This window comes from Dicentrarchus labrax, unplaced genomic scaffold (assembly GCF_905237075.1).
Source record: "Dicentrarchus labrax unplaced genomic scaffold, dlabrax2021, whole genome shotgun sequence".
Lineage (NCBI taxonomy): Eukaryota > Metazoa > Chordata > Actinopteri > Moronidae > Dicentrarchus > Dicentrarchus labrax.
In genome coordinates this window covers 7,447,811-7,470,327 of record NW_026136724.1, presented here as the reverse complement: position 1 = coordinate 7,470,327, position 22,517 = coordinate 7,447,811, and the positions used below count along the sequence as shown (strand labels likewise).

The 22,517-nt window shown below is 43.7% G+C and overlaps 1 protein-coding gene across 1 annotated transcript; it reads right to left on the bottom strand.

Moving 5' to 3' along the window:
* Positions 1-292: 292 nt before the first annotated feature.
* lrig3 (leucine-rich repeats and immunoglobulin-like domains 3) lies at positions 293-22,387 on the bottom strand. The gene is made up of 19 exons (XM_051392808.1): positions 21,888-22,387; positions 17,711-17,782; positions 17,528-17,602; positions 10,493-10,627; positions 10,011-10,154; positions 9,455-9,598; positions 9,198-9,341; positions 8,038-8,181; positions 5,667-5,747; positions 5,465-5,536; positions 4,899-4,970; positions 3,955-4,118; positions 3,244-3,588; positions 2,849-3,130; positions 2,257-2,733; positions 1,932-2,090; positions 1,688-1,828; positions 1,297-1,551; positions 293-1,207 (listed from the first exon to the last, which is right to left on the bottom strand). The coding sequence occupies exons 1-19, from the start codon at positions 22,082-22,084 to the stop codon at positions 963-965; spliced, it is 3,348 nt and encodes a 1,115-aa protein (XP_051248768.1). The 5' UTR covers positions 22,085-22,387; the 3' UTR covers positions 293-962.
* Between the last annotated feature and the right edge of the window lie 130 nt (positions 22,388-22,517).

Here is a 22,517-nt window from a genome sequence, read left to right as displayed (position 1 = left end):
TAGTCACAGCAGTGAAAGTAATAGTAGCAGTATGCTGGATCAGTTAGCTCATATGCTAACAATTCTTTCGTGGACCTCTGACTGAGGACAGTGAACTACAGTAGGACGGGGCCATCTGGTTGACACCACTGTCAGGATATCATTAAGGATACTTTCCGGTATTTATTTAAATCACAATGTGGCAAATGTATGCAAAATAGCCGGAGATCAAAGTCTTCAGCTTGCTCGGAAGCATTCATTTGGACAGCAGTAAATATGTAAAATAACAAAAGATCATATCAATACCACATGCTGAAAGTTGATAAACTCTTTATTTGTAATTATTGCCCAGCCCTACATGGAATCAGGTTGTGATACCAAACAGTTAAACATCCTCTCTTTCTCCATCTCTCTCTTGGTGGGGGGGGGGTGACTGATGACAGAGCTGCAGCGTCCTTGGCGGTCTGTGGTTGTGCTCTAAAAGGCCAGCGTATAAGACCCACCACCAGCATCACATCCACTAAATCTCTAATACATGTCCTGCATGATAAAGACAGTAACATCAGTGAAGACTCGTAGCGCTTCAGTGAATGTAGCAGCACACAAGGTGTTTTTTTATTGTTTACATATGTGCAAAACACTGCTTCATTCAAAGCTGGAATAACTGAATAGGCAGGGCTGCAAAATACTCGTACACAAAAGGTAAGCAAAAATAATGGAATCTGTTTATATACAATTTACAAAATATAATAAACTTTATATAAAAAATGTATATATCATCTATATTATTTAACTGAAGCTGTGTCCTTAAAGAACAGCTGCTAACATGCTCCTTTTTACTTTTTTCTAGGAACATCAAATTGTCCTTTACATTCACTCGTTGCACATTTGAGGAGTCCTTTATTGCAAAAGTGTCCATTCAGTGAGGTAGAAATGTTTGTTTATTTTGGTCGTCCTCTTCTTAAAAAACAACAGTCGCTCAGCTAAGTGTTCATTCTGCGCTGTAGGATGGGATCAGTCCTGCTGCTGTCAAACGGCTGTTCATAAATGCTATTACACTGCTCTGACAGTGAGTCCTTGGTGAGGATGTTTTCCTCCTGGTCTGAATCGGTGTCCGGAGCGGCGTAAGGATTCTCGTGCAGCGTTATGCCGTTATGCGTCACCGACGGCGGGCCGAAGCCCGTGTACAGGTCCTTATGAGGCCTCCAGGGAGCTTTCCCAAATGTTCCTGAGCGAAAAAAAGGTGCAAGGAGAAGTCAGACCAACGTGCAGACAACATCGGTAAACGTTCGGAAAAATGGTCGACTCAAGACCTACCCATGAAGGTGTTGCAGGGGGAAAGACACTCGTGAGGTCTCCCGTAGTCGTTGGCTTCTCCCTCCTCCATGGATGGTCGGCGGTCACTCTGCTGGTGGGGTGGGCCATGATGGAGACTGGCGTTGGGGAGCTGCATCAGAACAGTGGACGAGCAGAGGTCAAAATGGTCGGACAGCAAGTAGTCCTTCCTTTTAGAGCTGGTCAGGCTGCCGCTGTAGGAGTCGATGCATATCGGCTTTTGGTCAATGGAACAGCCTGAAGGTAAAATAAATGGAAGTGAGAAAGACACACTCCAGAGGTAATGAATGTACTTCGGGAATACTTGGACTTAACAACAGTCTTGTAGGATAATGATCAAGAGAGCAATTTTCATTTCACAGATAATTTGTACCTGTAAAGACTTCTGATGATTCAGTGGAGTACATGTTATCTCTGCGAAGGAGTGAGCTGATTGGACCTTGATAGTGGCAGAGCAGAGGGTCAATGGCTGCCTCTATGTCTGCCTCACTTCCTGTATCCAGCTGACAAAGACCTGTACGGTTGAAGGAACAATTTCATGTAAGAAAAACTGGATGCTGTAGAATTATTAATAAATAAATAATTATGGGACAAAGAAGAAAGGGCAGTCGTTTTACCGTTCATGTCTTTAGGCTGCAGGTAGAAGCCACTAATTGATGAGGCCATATACTGATGGCTGCTGCCGCTCTCTGATGGGATGTAGCCGTCCTGTCGGTCAGCGAGTGTGCCCTGGGAGGAGAGGTAGCTGGGGATGTCGGCAGGTAGGTTGGTCTCGTCTGGAACACAAGGAGATCAAGTTATATTATACACTTCCATTGTTATAGTTAAAAGATTGCCTGTTTTTTATGTGGAAAGAGGTCGAAATCCAGGTACTTTGGTCATCAGCAGTTCTCGTATGGTTCAGGAAACCCTCCAAATACGAAAAAGCCATCATGTACCAACCTGTGTTGGTGACACTGCAGTCCTCATTGCGTCGCCGGGTGTGGTAGATGATGACCACCCAAACCAGTGACGTGCCCACCACGCAGCACACCACCGCTATGATGACGATGCCCACTGTGGTCCACCCATCGTCGTCCGGTCCTGCCCCAGCCACCATGCCGACTCCCACGCCGCCCTGCACTCCAGAGTCGCAGTTGGGATTTGGTATGACCGCCAGCCGCACATTACCCCTCTCTGTGCCCAGCGCATTGGACATCTCGCAAGTGTACTTCCCCGCATCAGCCTCGGCAGCGTCGACGATGATGAGGAGCTGGTTGGCAGCTGCAAAGAAGTGGCGCTCGGTCACTACCAGCGGGCTGTCGTCTTTGGTCCAGTTCAGCCTTGGGGGAGGGCTACCGCCAGCTATGCACTGCAGGACAGCGGTTTCGCCCTTGGCCACAGTGCGATCCATGAGGGGGCGCAAGAAGGAGGGTGTTTCTGTTAGAAGGATCATAGCAGTAGAATAGATTAGTTTGAAAAGGAACCAACAACGTCGAGTGACACATTTTTGTTTGTCTGTCTGATTTTCTGCTACAACAGTGATGTTTCTCACCTAGAACAGTTAGCGTAGCATTTGCAGAAATAGCTCCAGCTGTGTTCTGAGCTGTACAGCTATAAACGCCAATGTCCTCGGTCTTGACGTCCACTATGAAAAACACATCGTCCTCCGGCATGACATGCATACGGCGTTCACGGGCAGCAGGGAAGTCCGTGCCTCCGTCTTTCTGCCAGGCGATCTGAGGAGAAGGGTGACCCACGGCAGCGCATTCCAGCCTAGCTGTTGCTCCAGCACGGATACTCAGGTCCATTGGCATCTTGGTGAAGGAAGGGAGCACTGGAAATGATAAAAAAGACCTTTAAATTGAGATCTTTTATAACTTCTGACAGGCATTTTATGGACCCTGTAGACACAAGCCAAACAATTGGTTTCTCCCATCTCAAACTTACTGTTGACAGTGAGTCTGGCCTTGGTGGAATAGGATGATCCAAAGTGGTTGGAGATGACGCACTGGTACTTTCCCTCACTGGAAAACTCCACATTACGTAGCTGCAGGGTGGTCGTATACTCCGTCACCTCCGTCTCGCCTACTGCACCTCCTGCACCTCCCTGCACCCGTAGGTGGGCCTGGTTGTGGATCTCTGCTTCGTTCAGGACCTCGTTGTCTTTCTTCCAGGCGAAGGTCATGGGTGAGTCGCTGGAACTGGCCGCTGAGCAGACAAATGTCACGTTGGTGCCCTTGAGGGCTGACTGGGTCTCTGGCTGGACAGTGATTTGAGGCTTTGGGAAGTCATCTGCGAAGAAAACAAAAGGGAGAATTTAAAATGATCGTATAACGATGTTCAGGTCTGGAATATTTAGAAATGTTTGGTACATTTTGGGCATTTTGTTGGCAGATGAGGTTCTGAAAGGGGAAAAACTGAACTGAAATATTTCCTGAGTAGTTTCGTCTGAAGGTAACCAGGAAAGCTGAAAACTTAGTAAATTTCCATAACGGTCTCTTCATGAGACTCATTAGCTTGTCCAGGAGTTGGGGAGGAAAATACTGGACAATCTGGGTCAGTTCGTAAATGGAAAACCTGCCATGGATAAATGGCTGTTTTTAAGGCATTACAGTATGTGTGTGTAAAGGTGTTACACCAAGTGAATGCATCACTCACCACACACAAACTCCTCCTGGCTGACAGCGAACACGCTCCTGCCCTTCAGCATCTGCGGGTGGGCGCAGCTAGCATTGACGCAGGGCAGGAAGGTTTGTTCTGCCACCCAGACGGGAAGCCACTTCAGCTGGCAGTCGCACAGCAGGCTGGAGGTGTTCAGACGCCTGCCAGAGGAGAAGATAACCACAACATTTTCATTTGCAATGCAATAGTATCACTGTATCTGGTCATTTTTCTGTGCTTTTGGTCTTGCGTAGTTTGTGAACAATGATTGAAGCAATGCACAAATGCTGTACATACAATACCATGACACATGACACTGTAATAAGACATTTGAATGTTGCTTTTTTTTTTTACTGGGAATACTTCAAAAATATGTTTTTCTTCTTGTGTCTACAGTTGGATGTTTGATTTTCACTGTGCAGAATGAAGTATGTGCAGAGGAGGATGTACGACTTGAAGCCTCCAGTGCACATACACTGAGAATGGACTTAACAGTGAAGCAGGACATCTTGTGTCCAGCAGGAAAACTTTAGAAATATACAAGATTTGCATATTTGTAGATTCTGGTATTTCTGAGGTGGAAGGAAGATGACTCTTTAAGGATTTTAATCTTCATTTTTTTTTTATTTGCAGAAAGAACACATCAGAACACATTATTGTTCCAAGAAGACTATTACTACTTTTTAAAACTATGGGAAATTGTCAAACATGCAACCCATTAAGTCACATTAAAAAATAAAAATCCCTTGCATAGCCTTTTAGTGAAAGCTATGCTTTAGTGGAAGGAGACAAAGGAAACTTTGAACCCATCATTAACAGTGAAGTAAGCACTGTTTGGTGCTGACTTTCTCAGCAGACCGTAATGAGTTTCACCTGGTGTTCTGTCTCACATCAACACTGAAACACCAACTAAAGCTGTCCTTAAATGTGAGCATACTTACAGCTCCTGCAGGTTCTTCATCTGAGAGAAGGCGTTCGCTTGGACGGACATGATGGCATTATTACTCAAATCTCTGTGGAGAGAAAAAAGAAAGGAAATTAGGACTGGTGAGATCCCTGTAGAAAGATGGCAGCTTTTTCTGCCAACATCAGCCGTATAGAGTGAAGGCTGCAAAAACTTCAATCGAGGGGAGAAAAGGGTCTGGGCTCCAGAACAATAAAACTCTGGGCAGCAGTTTGCTGTGTTAATCAAGAGAGGCCCAACTCTGGGCGGCTTTGAGCTCTGGCAACGGCTGGGAAAAAACTCTAATTAGAATCAAATGCAGCTGTTGTACATACACACACAGACTTTCCTCCACTTGCCTCGGTGATCGATATAGTCTGGCGCACATGTAAAGATACTAATGGCCATGTTTTTTCTTGGTTCCACATCAAAGTGGAGGAATGGGAGAAGATAGTTTGGGTGTACAGCTCTAACAAACAGCCTCTGTGTCTCAGTGTGATTCACCCTGCTTAGTTTACAGCTTGGACTTTTGGAAACAATCAGTGAAACACGAGGCCGACTCACAGGTGCTGCAGCGCGTCCAGGCCAGAGAATGACTTCTTGGTCACTGAGCGGATCTGGTTCCCCTGCAGAAATCTGGGAAAGAACGTCAAACAAACTGATCAATTTCAGACCTCACTTTTACTCGCTGGCCTGATTTAGTTTGTGTTCCATAAAGTCACACAGTCCCGAGTGAAACATCATGTTACGCTGATCATGAACTCACAGTTTTTTCAGCTTGTCCAGCGCAGAGAAAGGCCCATTCATGTCCTCAATGGTCCAGGAGATTTCATTCTTTTGGAGATCCCTTCCCGAAGAAACAAAGACAGACCGCATTGTAAAAAAAAAAATCCACACCCAGAAAACAACTGTAGTTGCGATGTTAATAAAACTTTATGCGGCTTTACATTTCGTGTGACGGGGAAAATGTTTGAGACTTTAAAATTATATTCAAAGCAGCTCCATGCCTTACAGGAAGTTCCTTCCTGGCCTTTGTGGCACTTTTAAAAGTCTGTTATGGCTTTTCTGTGTTGTATAGAAAAAGAAGTTTTACAAGGAAGCACTGCAATATACCATGTGTGCTGCATTTTAAACTTCATGTGAGGGGATAAATATACTCTGCAGGCAATTCAAATATGTATGTGAGTTAGCCTCAAAGCAAATGTTGCCACAGATCTTAAATCCACCATTTAATACATCATGAGTCTGTAACACATTGTATGGGTTCATCTGTGAGCTTTAATAATATTAATTTAGTCTAATTTAATTGTTTGTGAATTCTAATTTAAAAACCTAGTTTACATCATTATTAGCCTTTTGATCAAGTGTCAGACCAGATATGTTGACTATATTTCCTCACCCCTTTTAGGCTTCAATCTAAACGTACGTTTGGCTAGTTGGTTACTCTCTATGTAAGAACTATTTTCTTTCGAAAATCTCCATTTAGTATATCCTTACATTATAACAAGGCTTAGTTTAAAGTCAATAACAGCTGGTGCAACCGGCTTCTGGTCTAGTTCCCACAACTGTGGGTACAGAAATTGGTCTCTGCCTTTTCTTCACCCTGTATGATCTTTGAACGTCGGGGCATGATTGCGGTTCTACAAAGACAGCCATGCTCCTTTGATTCTGAGGGAATGACACCAACAACCTGACGATTAACGCTGATGCTCCCTGAAACATGCTCTGCTATCAAACTCCAACTGTGACGGCTGAGAAAATATGGACACATTTTGCCTGCCATCCACAGAGAGAAACATACACCTAAATACACAACATTAGTATACGAACATCAGTAAAAGCAAAGAATTTCCCAGAGAAATTGCCTCCTTTGATCCCTCAGCTGCTCTAATGCTCTCAAACAGTTATTTTCCTCCTCGGCATGCCTGGCTATGGCTGATTGAGATTGAGGAAGGGTGTGTGTGTGTGTGGGGCGGGGGGGGGGATTTGAAGCCCTGAAGCAATCCCATGTCCACCTAGCTGCACACCTGCCCTACGGTGACCTCAGCACAGCTCACATTTGGTTCCAGTTAGAAAATCCCAACCAGGGGAAATGTTACGGAGCCTCTCTGTGGGAAAGGGGGGATGGGTGGATGTGGGTGTGGGATGGGGGTAGGGGTGTCGGGCGGAGGAAGGAGAGAGGTGGGGGTTGTTGAGGTTGAGGCTTGTGCCTCTTGGAGGTTTTTTTATGTGTGGACCTCAACACAGTAATCTATTTCACATCCCCAAAACAAATCGGGCAGGATATTTCCACTCAGGCAGAGGGTTGATGGTGGAGGTGGGTTAAAGAGGGTGGGAGGGGCAACAGGGCCGCATATGAAGGACCTAATGTTTTTAGGGACTTGATCGGACCTTTAATGCTATTGTTAGCTGAAACACTTGAATCAGTTTCAATCTAGTTTAGGAATAAGTCAGATGAGGAGATCAATACCACTCTCATGTCTGAAGTTTGTAGCTTTAGTTGGGAGAGGATTAGCTTAGCTTAGCACAAAAACCTGGAAGCAAGGGGGAACAGCTAGCCTAGATATGCGGTTTTTAAAAATCCACCTATCAGCACCTCTAAAGCTCACTTATTAACACGTTATACCTCATTTGTTTAATCTGTACAACGTGTTGTGGTTTTACGGGGAGTTACTTGCTACCTGCGTGCAATAACCTCCTGGAGTCTTTGCTGGTTGCCTGGCAACCTCATGGTGATATCAATCACCACAAATTTGCTGTTAAGTTACATGAATTTGCTCAGTGTTGCATCAGATTTTCTTCATTCATTCTCTGTTAGTTTTTCCTCATTACAGTTAGTTAGTTATTTTGACAAAGTTATAGGACGCTGTGGTCCTTGTAATTATTAAAATGAAAAAAAGTCGACATATTAGTTGTACTTATATGAATCACAGACTTGCTATAATGACTAGAATGAATTTTTTTTAGATGAATTCTCCCAAAATGAACTTTCTAGGTGTCTGATACTATATCTGCGTGGATAAGCTACCAACATTTTGACACCTTTTCCCAGCAATGGTGTTATATTCTTGGCACCGGGTTGCACATGCTGAGGTCAGACACTTTTGCATCGTATAAGATTTCTGAATTGAACTCACAGCATCTGCAGGTTGGACAGGCCACGAAAAGCTCCGTCTGCAATAAAGCTCACGCGGTTGTTCCCGATGTGGAGCTCGTCCAGCAGGCTGAGGCCTACGAAGCTGGATTCCTCAAGTCTGGACAGATGGTTGGAGGAGAGGTTGCTGTAGGACAGAACACAAAAACTATTTTAGACACTTTTAGAATCTGTTCTAGGGTCTTTCCACATGGTTTGCCTTGCCATGTACTTGAAAACACTATAATACATTTAAAGGTCTCACTTTGATTTGTAGGTTCTGATGTCATTGTATAACCCTTTATGAAAATTGTTGCAACAAATATCACAAAAAAGACAAAAGTGCAGCTGACAGTCTACAGCTGTGGAAAATACAGCTTTATTTTTCTATCTGGTCTGGAAATAGAAGAAAACAACAACTTATATTTTCAGAGTTTGAGGAGATCAAATTTTGCAACAAAACAGCAACCGTGAAACAAATAAGTAGGCCAGTTTTTTTAAGTAAACTCAGATGAGAACAAATCAGATAGCTGGGCACGTTCCCAGCCGACGGGCGGCTTGTTTACTCTTCAGGTTCATGTGATAAGAGGGAGAAAAGCAGTGGGGGGAAAGGACAACAATCTATCTGTGAAAAACGCTCCAGACATGGCAAACACCGGACTGACCGCTGCTGTAAACAACAGCCACAACAAAGGAAATTCAGTCTGCTTCCAGGAATGTGTGTTGATGGGTGGGAAGTCACTCAAGTTTGTGGGTAATGTAGTATTTCACAAGGAAAGAAACTGCAACTAATAAGGGAATTTCCAACAGGAAAAATAAGTTGCACTTCCGGAGGGTGATGTTTTGGCTCAAGAGGCAAAGGGGTGCGTAATATGTTGGCAGTGCTTTAATGTTGGCACTAGCTGGCAGAGCATAAGAGACGCTGCTTTGTCTGTGTCTGAGTGTGTGTGTGTGTGTGTGTGTGTGTGTGTGTGTGTGTGTGTGTGTGTGTGTGTGTACGTGGGGATTGGAGTCGGGAGGAACTGGAGTGTGAGGAAGGGCGGGAGTGCCAGAGAGGAGGAGAGGGCGACACAGAGAAGTGTTGGGAGTTCAGAGTGTGAATGGAAAGTGAAGAGGGAATAACGAGGGGGGGAGGGAGGAAAAAAAAAAAAAAGGTGGACTCACAGCTCGCCGAGTTTCTGGCAGAACTCCCAGGCGTCAGGTCGGATCCTGCTGATGGCGTTGTGGCCGAGGTGGAGCTGCTGCAGAGTCAGCAGGCCGTACAGCCAGCCCTTACTCACCTCCGTCAGGTTGTTGTAGTCCAGCTGCCTGCAGGCCCACACACACACACACACACACACACACACACACAATGAGACTTTATACTACATTTCAGTCATGATGGAAGAACAGAACTGCACGTCTCTTGGAAATTTGCTTACAGCACTTCCATGTTGCTGAGGCCCCAGAAGGCTCCGTCCATCAGGCGGCTGAGGCCGTTCCTCTGCATCTTCAGGGAGCGGAGAGCGTGCAGACCGTGGAACGTCAGGCCCTCCACCCTGCGAACCCGATTCCTGCTCAGCTCCCTGAAACACACACACACACAAACACACGGTAAGCGTCAGACCACAAGCAAGGAAAACCCAGATGGTAGGAAATGTAGTGGTACAGTTTGACTTTTCAGACAGATGCTACCAATAACTGGTATTTTGTGCAGATGTTTTACAATGTATTGTAAGAACAGTTCCCTCCTTGAATCTTTTTCTCCATCATTTAATGTTTTCCACAGAACTGTAAGGATTTCAGGGTGGAAAAGCCTAAAAAACAGCATTTAGACAATCTCGAAATCACATCACCCCAGTGATGGTGGATGAAATTAACTTAAATAGCCATTTCTTCTAAATTCAAGTTCTCCAAACTAGTGTGTAGTCGGAAAATGTCTGGATGTCAAGATGTTGTTATAAGACACAAATAAAGCAACAGAAAAACAAAGCTTACAGATGCTGGAGGTTGGGCAGTTGGAAGATCTTAGCTGGGATGGTGGAGAGCCGGTTGCGGTTGAGCCGAAGAACCTGCAGACTGCTGGACAGGTTGGTGAAGCAGCCCGTCTCCAGCGACGAGATTCGATTGTTGTTGAGGAACCTGAGAAAGATTTAAAAAACAAGGTATGCTTAGAATCCAAAGACACGGAAGAAAAACTGTATTACAACAACAGAAACAAGGGGTTGGTTCCTAACATAATCACCAGAAATAATAGGGCTTTTCCCAGCATTTAGTCTATAAAAACACTACAATAACTATGGTATGTGTACATAATGAGAAAAACATTATGTGATGCTCTGATACATCTACGGGTTTGCTGTGTTGTGGATTTCTGTGATGTGCTAAGAGCTGCTAATATATTTTGGTTTGGATTAAAAAGTTCTCCTTCAGCTACATAAAAGGCACAATCAGGCAGTAACAGAACTGGTAACACTCACAGGTTCTTGAGCGGCAGAGTGGGGAAGGAGCTGGCCTTTATATCCACAATGTTGTTGTTGCTGAGGTCGAGTGTTTCCAGAGCGAGGAAGGGCCTGAGCTGCTCCACAGAGATCTTGGTGATCCTGTTGTTTGCTCTGAAAATACAGACACCATCGCTCCAATAAATGACAGAAATAATGTGTATTTGACTAGTAGCGCACACCAGTTTCATGTTTCCAGATATACAAACAGTCAAGTCCCTCAATTAGACTGTGGTATTAAAAAATGACAAACTCTCACGCGCTTGCAGAGCTAAAACTTACCACCCAACGTGAAGCTCTGTCATAGATTTTTTTTGCTGATGTTGCATGTACAGTATATTTCAAGGATGCCAGCAAATTGCTCCGTGTAATCAATGTTGCTGCTCTTCACACCAGGTCCAAGCAACCTTTGGGTTTATTGATGTGTTATTTTGTTTATAAGGTAATTACCGACAAGGTATTTAAAAAAGTAACCTGCCAATTACTTGGCTGATGAATACCATTCCCTCAGTGAAAGCATGCCTCGGCAGAGGCCAGCAATTTCCTGAGCTGCACGCCTCCTAAATTGCAGTGCAGGGACTGCTTAGTTATAAACAGAGCCTGTACAGTGCCCTCTTTGTGTATGAGACCCAGCAGTAGAGCGAGAGTGAGGGGGGAGGCAGGAATTCCCTCCAATGCACCAGACTACAGGCCTCGTTTTCAGTATTCATTGCGATGGTTACAGTCCCCCCCCTCCAGCTACACCTTACTGACCAGAGAGCTAGTGTTAGTTTTTCTGTTTCACTTTCCAGCAGCCCGAAAAAAACAACAACCTGAGGACAGATTTATAATGTAGGTTTAATTTGGGATGTGGTGTCATTAATATTTAATTGTTGGAATCTGTCAATCAACTGACCCACAACACAAACTGCTTCACAAGAGTGGCTGCTGTCAGGAATAGGGCTGAAATTTTTAATTGATTAGTTGGTCGACAGAAGATTAATGGTCAATTTGATAGTAGATAAATTAGTTGCCTCTCATTTATGTGATATTAAATTGATAATTTTTGAGTTTTAGACCATAAAGTTATTTGAAGAAGTCAACTTGGGTTTTAGTAAATTGTAAATAGATATTCTTCACAAAAAATGCTTTCAGTGAAAGAAAAATCTGCATTAACAGGATGCAAATCAGGTATTATGACCGTCTATTCACACCCAGCAAGGCTTTTGCGCTCGCCAACTTGTCTAATCTTGATCTCAGGTTTTATTCTTCTTTCGTCCACCTCCGGCAGAGAGACAGCATGGCACCACGCTGTTGTGAAACTGAGATCTCTCACCCATTCAAAACACTGTGTGGTGACACTGTGAGAGCTCTGACCCATTTTCCACATGTGTTGATGTTGATATTTCCATAGAAACCACAGAAAAAGTGAAACACCTTTAGGAAATGCTCTGAAGGGAAGATTCACAGTCAACAAAGATTCAAGATGGATGCCAGCCCGGACTGTGGGACACTGCTGGAATAAAAACCGCCAGAGCATGTTCCTGTGTTCAGTGCTTCAGTGTTCAGTGCTTCAGTCAACCTTGGTCCTGTGGTAGGGAAAAGTCACCAGGATAGGGGGCTGCCAAAGTGGGGGTAGGGGCAGAAGCGACTGTAAGTGGCAAACTTGCCCAAATTACACAAATAAGGCATTTTATGATGCACTGGAACTGCTGAAAGAAGTTAAAACAAACCAGATCACTAAATGATTAAACTGTTATTTTGTTACATGGAGTTTGGTTTATGAACACAAGCCAGCTAGCATGCCTGTGCACAATATAAACTCCAAGGCCGATGTGAAACTTATATCACTCTGAAAATATGCCATTGGCCTCCACTTGTAGGTTCTTAATTCCACTCGGTTTGAGCATGAACTTACTCACTCCTGTCTGTCCTTGTGAGTTAAGAAGAAGTCAGCTGGCTGCAGGGCCTTTTCCTATCGTGCCCCCTTCCTCTGGAATAACCTTCCCGCTCATCTGATTATAAAGCCCCTCCAGGCAAATTTGTGATATTGGGCTATATAAATAAAATGTTACTTTTTTTGTAACAGCCTAAAATGTCACAAATACTCCAAAATCTAAAGAAGGTTCTTGGTGCGCAGTAAATACAGATCATAGTCTTCAATAAAAACGGCACAGGCAGCTCTTTTGTTTGGAGATTTGCAGTGGGCTTTCCACGCACCACAGCCCCCCGGTCCCAAACAAAAGCGCCGCACACCACCTGTGTCTCAGTTTTCATGTTCCCCTGACTGATCGCTGAGAGAAGGAAGGCCGCCTGGTGAGAAAGAACCAGTCTTTCCAGTTTCTCTCTGGGGGAAAGTAGAGCCACGGAGAGGGGCTGGCGCACACTTCCTGTTTGAGGACGAGGAGATAGACCCTGAAGTTTTACCGCTGGGGGCCAACTAATTATTCCATAATCTCATCAGCCCTATCAGATTCATTCTAGTTATTTTTGCATCATAACACCATAGAGCAGACACCCCCCTCATCTCAACATCTGCACTGCCACTCAATGAGCCCTCCTCTGTCCTCTCCACACACAAACAGGCAGCGCATTGTACACTTTAATTACACACACTTCAAAATTTGTTCATCCACTTTGCTATCAGATAACGTGATTATAGAGCCATTACTGCTGTGGTTGTAGGGCTTTGCTGCTGTTAGTGGAAGTCGATGGAAGGCCAACCATGAGTCAATAACAGCCAGAGGCATCTTTAACATTGATCAAATATGTACTCATTATTAAACTGAGACAGGCAGCAGACAGACACTAAATCAGTGCTGTTGTGACAAGCAAAGAAAGTGTTTACTATGAATATAAAGTCAGTATAACACTCTTTTTTTGAAAAATGTGCATGTTACCATAATCTTCCTCTGCATGTTTCCAGACTTTCCAAACCGTCTCGAAACTTGAAGTCATGAAACGTGAGTGTTGGTAAAGCCTTTTTTATTACAGACTTGTTACACCAACACGATGTGGGTTTCACAAAGGCACATACCTGCCAGCACTCTACTCCACAGTATTTTTGGCCTCTACCACAATCAAACTGACCACATTTACACACTGAAGTTAGGTTGTTATGTAAAAGTCAAAGATTCCTGATTAAGGTTGTTGCTGTTGTTGATTTCAGCAAGGATCTGTGCACCGAGCAGCGACTATTTTTTTTTTAATGGGGGAAGCTCTTTTCTAAAACCGTCGCTCATAGTGTGTGTGCATGTGACTGCTGGTGCATCGGTGTGTGTGTGTGTGTGTGTGTGTGTGTGTGGTATTTCCTATTGGAAAAAGAACCGAGTTTTGAGAAGCCATCTGATGACTCCCTCTCTCTGCAGTGGCGCCTGTAATGAAAACCAGGGCTGCGTTTGCTGTTGAGACGCCATATTAAACTCTGCACATATCTCACTCAAATGGCTGATCATCTTAACACGTCGGCTCCCAGCCGGAGTGGAGAGAAGCAGAGATTGCATTAGCATGCGAACTGAAAGACCTTTACAGAAACTGTCTGGGGAGCTGTAAAGTTCTTGACGTATCCACATATTTCTGTATTTCCTGCAATACTAAAAACCCTCAAATTATGCCTGTTGTACATGTTCATAAATGCATCTTGCATTCTGTTTTTCAAAATGTGTATCTTCTTTGTTGCTAAGCCCGCTTGACCCCGGTGTTTCTGTTTCTATCAGCTATTGAAGCTATTCTTGCTCATGCCAAGCACTTGGCTCTGGTTCTTAACAGGATAGGAAATGTAAAAAGTTTATAAGCTTGAATCTAGCTCTGAAATAATGGAAGAATGCTAGATTTGAAGATTTGATGCTCTTTTAAATGTCATTGTAAATGGAGAACCTTTGGGTTTTGTAGTGTGGGTCGGACAAAACAAGGGATGTAATGACATCACCTTTACACTTCGGAACATTTAGACAGACAATAAACAGATTCTTCAAAAATACCACAGATTAACAGATTATTAGATTATTTGTTAGTTGCAGCCCTATCGCACATATATCTATAGATCGATAGATGTTGCGGATTATTTGCTACTGTTTTGGTTTGTAATTCTCATCTACAACAAGTTTCCCATATCTATAGACATACCAAGAGGTTCACCTCCTAATATACCTAATCAGACCTGGAATCTCCAGGTCATTTGTTGAACCCCCCTGAACACAGGCAGAGGGGATTTAGCGGCGGTGGGGTTTACCCCCTCCATAAATTCCTGGGAAATTGTTCAATTAATTAAGATGATCACGACTCAATTACTACCAGCTGCAGGGTTATTGCCGTTTGTTTTTACTCGGAGCTGCGAGGTCAAAGAAGTCGGCGAGAGCTGCCGCTATGTCTGACTGGCTGTTTGAATAAGTGGTATTCGATACCCCAAGGTCTTTTTTTTTTTTCTTTACTACCCTCCCAGCTCGGAGAAACTGAAGGAGGGAGAAAAATTCTGGAAAAATCACACTGCGCCACCTAATCTGAAGGCAGCCAACACAGGCAGTGCGAGTGTGAGAGCAAGTGTCAATTTCAGTTTCTTCTTCTTCTTCGTATTAAATCTTTTCACAGCAGAAAAAGGGTCAAAGAAGTCTTCACAGAAAGTGCAATTTAAAAACACTTTTGCTCCATTTACTAATATTTGCCCAGGTGACACCATTTTGACCACCAAGAGTGAAGCCAAAGTACCATGCCATTAGCAATTTTAGGGGGTTAGCCTGATATACTTTGGCTTACTAGCTTGTACCTATTAGCTCGAATAGCTAGTTAAAATTCTGGGAGGTCAGATAAGTAGCTAACATAAAGTAGCATTCGCTACAAAGTAAACCACTAAGATTCCCAATATTATTCACCTCTTGTACTTTTCACTGAGCATTACTGTTACCAGGTCAAACAAATGTGCGTCTTTAGCTCCATTAGCATTTTTCTGAAACATGTAATGCTTTAATTTTTGCAGAACAATTTCATATCATTCTGTGACTCATGGAGCTCTCCATTAAAACATTAAAGCAAGACGTTACTTTTTTCACTAAAAATGAAAAGTTGAGCAACAAAACGCACCCGTACATAGTTCAGTGTTCTCAGAGATTTTGCTACTAATGCTTTGGGCCTACTTGGTCCGGTATGACCAGTAGCTAATGGTGGCTAATGTGAGCGACTCTTAGGTAGATCTATATCTGTGTAACTGTCATTATGGAGCCATTCTGGTGACTTTATCATCTCATATCTTCTCTACTTATGCTTTCGTTACTGTACATTGTAATATTTACTATGAACCCAGAATTATGTTATCACAGTGGCTGTGTTACAGCTTAGCTTACATAGCCTCACCAACAGTGTAAATCTTATGTAATCCCTTGCTAATTCTCAGGTAGCTAATGTAAATTAGCATTAGCTGTGACAAATCTCTAAGAATCCTAATATCACCTACCTCCTCCTCTTTTTCACTGAGCATTAGTGTTACAAATGTTTTTAAAACTTCAACTCTCATGGGCGTTGGTATACTTCTTCAGACTTACATTATGTCAAACCTAAAATTAGAGGTCTTATTTAATGTCCCATAAATAAGTGTCTGTGTTTTGTGTTATTCTGTAACTCAAAGTTCTCTATGTACAAAAAACACAAGCGGTAATATTTATCTGGAGTGTGTTAAGTCAGATTTAACATGGATAACACGAATTTGGGTAAACCAAACAGAACAACATGCTTAAATCAAATAAAGAAATTATGGTTTGGAGAAAGTCTGGAATTTCTAAAGTGAATCTGTGCAGGAACTCTGTACTTTAATCCAGAGTTGCTCAAGGGTACTTGGACAGCGCACACAGCAGTTGCAACATATGAACCTGTGACCTCTTTCTAAGCACGACGGAAACAATGCAGCCATTCACACCAGGTGTTATTTGTGTGTGGAACAAATAATGGTGCAGGACAACAAATCTGAGTTAACACGTGGAGTAGGAAAAACTTCCAAACCTCCCCCTCAAATAATGCAGTAAACTATTACATAAGGTAAGGAGCTTGCCTTAAACACAAAACCACCCCTCCCATCTTCCTCTGCTGAAACTTATAGCTGGAGGTGACACTCGTGTGCTAAACGTGCAAACAAACTGTTGATGGCTGACGGCTGAACGGCCTGCGGCTGCCGCGGAGCGTCGTGTTGGGGCTTGATGAGGAATAAGCCTCATCAAGCCGAGAGACGGATACATTCTTCCACAATAACTTCACGTCAGTGGGTTTTGGAGAGACATGCCACAGAAAGCAAATAAAATTGTTGAGGTTTCACACACTAATATCTGGTGTTCTTCTGAAAGCACGTATTGCACAACAATATTCCAAAGGATCTTCTGGTTAAAGTCTGAGCAAGATGAGCTATGACAAGTCAAGCGGTTTTTCATTTAATTCATCAGCAGAAGTGAACTCACGCTCTCATTGTCAGCGAAGCACTTTAAAACACTGCATATATATATATATATATATACACATAAACAGGCATTTATTGGCTGCTTTAAGGCGATGGACCAAGACACTGTTGGATTTTCAGGAAGTCAGAGACACCATCTTGTTTCCAGATTAACCACCATTCATTTGAGCCCCATAAAGGGCTGCACAGAAACATGGAAACATGTAAAAACACCCACTGAAGCTTAAAATCACCAAATTTGGATCTCTGTCATTTTCACATGACAGATTTCTTTCCTCCCAGCGTCACGTCACTGCCTCCAGGTTAAAAATACATCAACAGCGGCAACAGCCACCAGACAAAACATTTCCATTTCTGTTGATGGCATTTGTCTTCGACCACGTGACCCGTCTGGGGCTGGGTGCCATGTCTCCGACTGCCCCGTCTGGGAACCGGCTCAGCCAAAAGGGCTGCTCTCTAGAGGGAAGGAAGGGGGAGGAACCGCTTCCCTGCTCACTACTTTAACCAGGAATGGCAACTTTGGCAGAGGATTACCCTCCAGAAGTGAGTCTGGGGAGGTGTAACTCTTTTATATATATATTAAAAGTAATTGTACTTACAGAATGAGTGTTGTGATGTTTGAAGCATAAGGGCCCAAATCAGGTACTGCCTCCAGTTCATTGTGGTTCAGCTTTCTGTATTTTGAAAAAAAGAAACAAGAGTAGTTTGTCACATGCATGGACAGTGACGAAGACTGTTTAGAAAATCCTGTGAGAAGTGCTGAGAACACAAGGCATACTTACATTTCACTTAGATGTTGTAGTTTAGAAAACAACGTGCTGTCAAGCACCTGCAATTTGTTATGGCTCAGGTCCCTGTGAAGCGGAAAAAAAGCCAAAAATTAAGGGAAAAGTATACACCATGGACTGTATTTCTCAGCTGCTGCAGTCTTCCATTTGGGTCTACATGGCAAACATAATTACATACAAAGTCTTTGTGTTATTGTGCCTTAACACTGCGAACAGAGCAAATGGATCAAAGAAAAGCCACTGTAATTAAACTGTGAGACGGTGCACAACTGATGGTGATTAAATGTAACAGAATGGTCAGAAAAATAAGCAAGGATACGATTTATGACCGACACACTGTCACAAACAGGAGAAAAAACACAATGGGATACAGTTTCAGATCCCATCAACCGATTCTGCATAAGTCACATCTGAAAGCAACTGAAAAAGATCCAAAACAAACTGCTTCCCATTCAATCCCTCCAAAAAAGGGCTTACAAGTTCAAGGCCTCTGGTTTCTTCCCTTCTTTTAAAACACAGAAGAGAGCGTGCAGGCCAAAACTGCTCACTTCATATCCAGGCCTCTGCTGAGAGCCAGAGCCAAAACAGACAAGCTGATAAGTTATTGAGGGGAGAGATGCTGTTTGTGCTAAAGCGGAGGGTGAAAGCTGGCGAGGGAAGGCGATAAAACTGCTGGCTTCAGTGCTGGCCTCTTTTCTGGTGTCTGTACTTGTGTTAACCGCATTCCTATTTTGACTTTAATAGTTACAAACCTTCACAGTAACACTATTTGCAATAATATTTGGTTTATCATCAAGTATATATATATAGGACCCCATACCTCTAGCATCGATTAGTCTTGGGTTTATATCAGAACTCCTTTAAAATTTTACACATTTCTGGGAACTTCTTCATTAATGTTTGTACATAGGTTGCTTATTGCCTATTGTAGTCTTGACTAGTGCTTAATCAGTCTCCGGTCTATGTCTTGGTTCTGTCTGAACCCCATGTGGATCTGGGCCCGACCGAGCCTTGGACTGGACTGAAGCAGTCTTGGCTGCAGCTCACTGGGGGTGAGACTCTTGCTTTTGCTGCCTGTTCTGAATAGGAGCCTGAAAACCAGCTCAGAGAGTCTGGCAAGCGGAGCCTCATGCGCCATAAAGTGGTGGAGTTATTGACGCTGCCGCGCACGATCAACGCTGCGGTGCCAGACACTTTTTTTTTTACACCCCCTCCTCCTCTCCCTCCTTACCTCCCTCATCTGGAATCCATCAAGGAGCTCAGGGAGGAGGGGAAGAGCCTATCAACTCCTAATGTATTCACAATGCCGGGAAAAGCGAGAAGGACGCCTTTCAAACGTCTAAAACACCCCTGTCGAATTTTCTGGGGCCTGTTTTTGTTCTTTGGTGGAAAGTTTCATGAACCACTCAACCAGAGTTTTACTTGCCTCGCTCAGGCTAACAGCGCCCCCCCCGTCCTCCTCCTTTTCTTTCCAAGCATGGAGCTGTGTAGTGTTGTTGTTGTTGTTGTTGTAGTTCGAGCACTGGGGGCCATATGGGAAAGGTGTCCTATCATACTCCCAAGATAAACCCTAAGTAGCTCTGACACATCCACTTCCCTCACAAAGCAGGCTCTGAGCGGAGCAAGATAACACACAGCGCTGCGTACAGGCTCCAGCCTGTATGTGGTGAAAATGTACCGCACGGCTTTCCTTATCAAAGACTGAAAAGTGAATAAATGAGCCACTCTTTAGGTTACGAGAGCTGTCAGTAACTTTTTAGATAACAATAATGGGACATGGCAGCAGAATTCAAATTTAGTTCCATAAATGTTTCACTTTGATTGGCTGGGTTACACTTTTGTGGGAGAAGCCAAAGACGTACGCTTTTAAAGACGGCAAGTTAGCCAAAGAGCAAACTTTGGTATAAATATAAGTGGTGGTTTCATTAGTTTCATTAATGAGGATGACATTTGTGATTTTGGAAGGTCGGTATGGTAAACTGTAGATTATTAGCTTATGGCTATTAGCTCTAATAGCTAGTTAAAATGCTCAGGCAGGTAGCTAACACAACTTAGCATAGGCTGTGATACTAACCACTGGGATGTGGTATTGATATCTACCTCTTTTACTTAGACTTATATACTCCTTTAGAGGTGCAGATGCTGTCTTTGTCATGTCATTGGGTAACTCATAGAGTTTACTATTTATTAAAAATTAAATGGTGTAGCATTTTTCCCTCAATGTAGCTATTGTTGAATGACCCAGAGCGCTAGGGTTCCTAAATCCTTTGATTCCTAGCTAGTATAAACTCAAGAATGTAAGGTAAGTAGCAGCTAACGCACCGTACATTAGCATTAGCTACGACACAAACCAAAAAGAGTCCCACTATCATCGACCTCCCTCTTGTACTTCTTGCCTTTCCCAGGCCATTAGTGTTACCTGGTCAAATAAATGTAGTTCCTGAGCTCCAAAAAACATTGAATTAGTGTTTGATGTCATTCTGTGACACAAAACTCTTGATGTAACTTTTTAATGGCGGTTTGCCCTCAATGCACATTATTGAAACTACAGTCGTGCCTCACTCTTAAACCGTAAAAATTGAAAAGGCGTTCAATCGGGGCATAAATCTGCAGCCTACCCCCCCCAAAACTACACCCCAGATATTCATGGCTTATAATCCTACTTCTCCATGCTCGTCTCTTCTTCTCCCTCCTACTTTCTCCTCCTCCTTTCTTTCTGTGAGTTTGTTTCGAACTAATCCTACACGCTCCTCCTTAATCAGTACCATCGCTGGCTCTGGAGTTGCTAATTCAGCAGAAATAATGGGGTGCTGGAAAACAAAGGGTCGGGCGGTTTAAGGGGTTTAAGATGTGCTGGAGAGCCACTCGTAAATTAGCATGCCAGAGTGAAAAGAATTTTTCCCCCCTGTAGAACTTTTTTTCATTTTCTTTGGAAGGCCGGCCTTGGTTATGAGGCTCAGGCTGGGTCTGTTTTCTCTGGCAACGTCAAGTTTCCAGAGCAGCACATTTTAGAAAGAGAAAAACTAAATTCAACAGCGAGGAAACAGCTCCGGACCAGGCAGCGAATCAAGCACTACAACCTCACACAGGACAATAAAAATCAAGCACTGCAGCTTAACGCAGGGCAATAAAAGTCCGGTAAGAATAATTATCTGTAAAGTAGAACACACTGAGGAACAAGCCATTAAAAGCTGCGTCTCCAACGGGCTTCAGGCAGATCAGCCTCGTCTCAACTCATGGAGCCAGTAGACAAACAGCGGAGTAATGGAGGTATTACTTTAGGAAACTGTCCAGGGGCTGCACACAGACTGCATCTGATTTATGCTTTTATGGCTTTGAAGGCCTTCGGGGTCTGTGAAGCTGAAACCTGAAGATATAAACACACCAACACCAATCACTGCCAATAAAAAAACGCAAATGTGACCACACTGTCAAACCATTAGAAACATTACGGGTGTCTTCTGGTTGCAGTGGGAGACCTGACGGGAGATCAGTGTAACAACCACTAATAGTGTTGTTATTACTGCTACAACTGGCACCATTTAGCTACAACTGCTTACACCCTGCAACGATACACCAGAAATCCTGATTTTAAACCTGCAGGCACTTGGGAGGACTTAATCATTTACACTTTCATTAAGAGGCCTGGAGGGACTGACAATAGCACATTGATGTGTAAAAACACACTGCTTGTGCTTCCCTGCTGGCCTCAAGCAGCCTGGTGTGCTCCTGTAAGGGGCCAATGCAATAAATAAAACATGTTAAGACACAGAGACAGATGAATGACTGGGTGTTAAAGATGGACAGCAGGCAAGGTTTTCAGTCATTCCTGAGGAGAACCTTCTTGGCATTCATGTCAGATGGGGCAGAAAAGTTTTGCAGAAAGTTTACTGGCTGAACCAAATGCAGTGCAATAAGGGCCAATTTCACTAAAAAGCAAAGTCAAACAAATGCAGTAGGAGATTCTTTATGTGGCTTACAGCCCATTCTGTTTTCATTACGACAGGAATGTGGACCATCCCATCGGTGCTGAGGGGAAACGATAACCTATTCAATGCAGAGGTGTGAAAAGATATCATAAATAATTAACCAATAAGCAAAAAGATTTTAAAAACAACATAATGATCCATGGTAGTAGTAAGGCACATAAGGGTTATTTAACTGGACTCACAGTTGAACTGTCCATTCCGGGATAGTTTCTGGAATTTGGCCCCTTTTCAGCCGACTGCAGTCCAAAAGCTCCCCAGAACAGGAGCAGGGAGGGGGACACGTCCTTGTGTTAGCAGCAGATCCACGCTGCAGCCTCACAAACAGCAGAAAAACCACGGCAAACCTCGCCACAGTGCGAGGCTGCGTGAGGGACCACATTTTCTCCGGCCACACAAGAGAGAAGAACAGCCCTCTCTCACTTCTATCTTCAGATGAAGCGCAGCAATCCAAAGAGGTGGTGGGGGGGGGATCACCGAAGAAAATCCCAAATCTGGTGCCGTTTATCAACACAGTCGGTCCTTTATATCCAATCCCGCGTCGTTGTGAGGACCGTGGATGTGAAATGTGAAAGAAAGGCGTACTTTTTAAACTTGCCCATTCCTGTGGAGAAACTTTTTCTGCCGTGCGCCTCGCTGCCGCTGCTGCTGCTGTTGGGGCAACTTGTGCTGTGCAGGATCCCCCACAGAGCAGCGTGAGCACACACCAGAGGTATGCGAGGGGAGGGGCCACAGGGGCGCATGGGAGATGTAGTCCACGCTGCTATCTAGGAGTCCTACATGGGACAGCACAGAGCAGCTCACTTACACACACT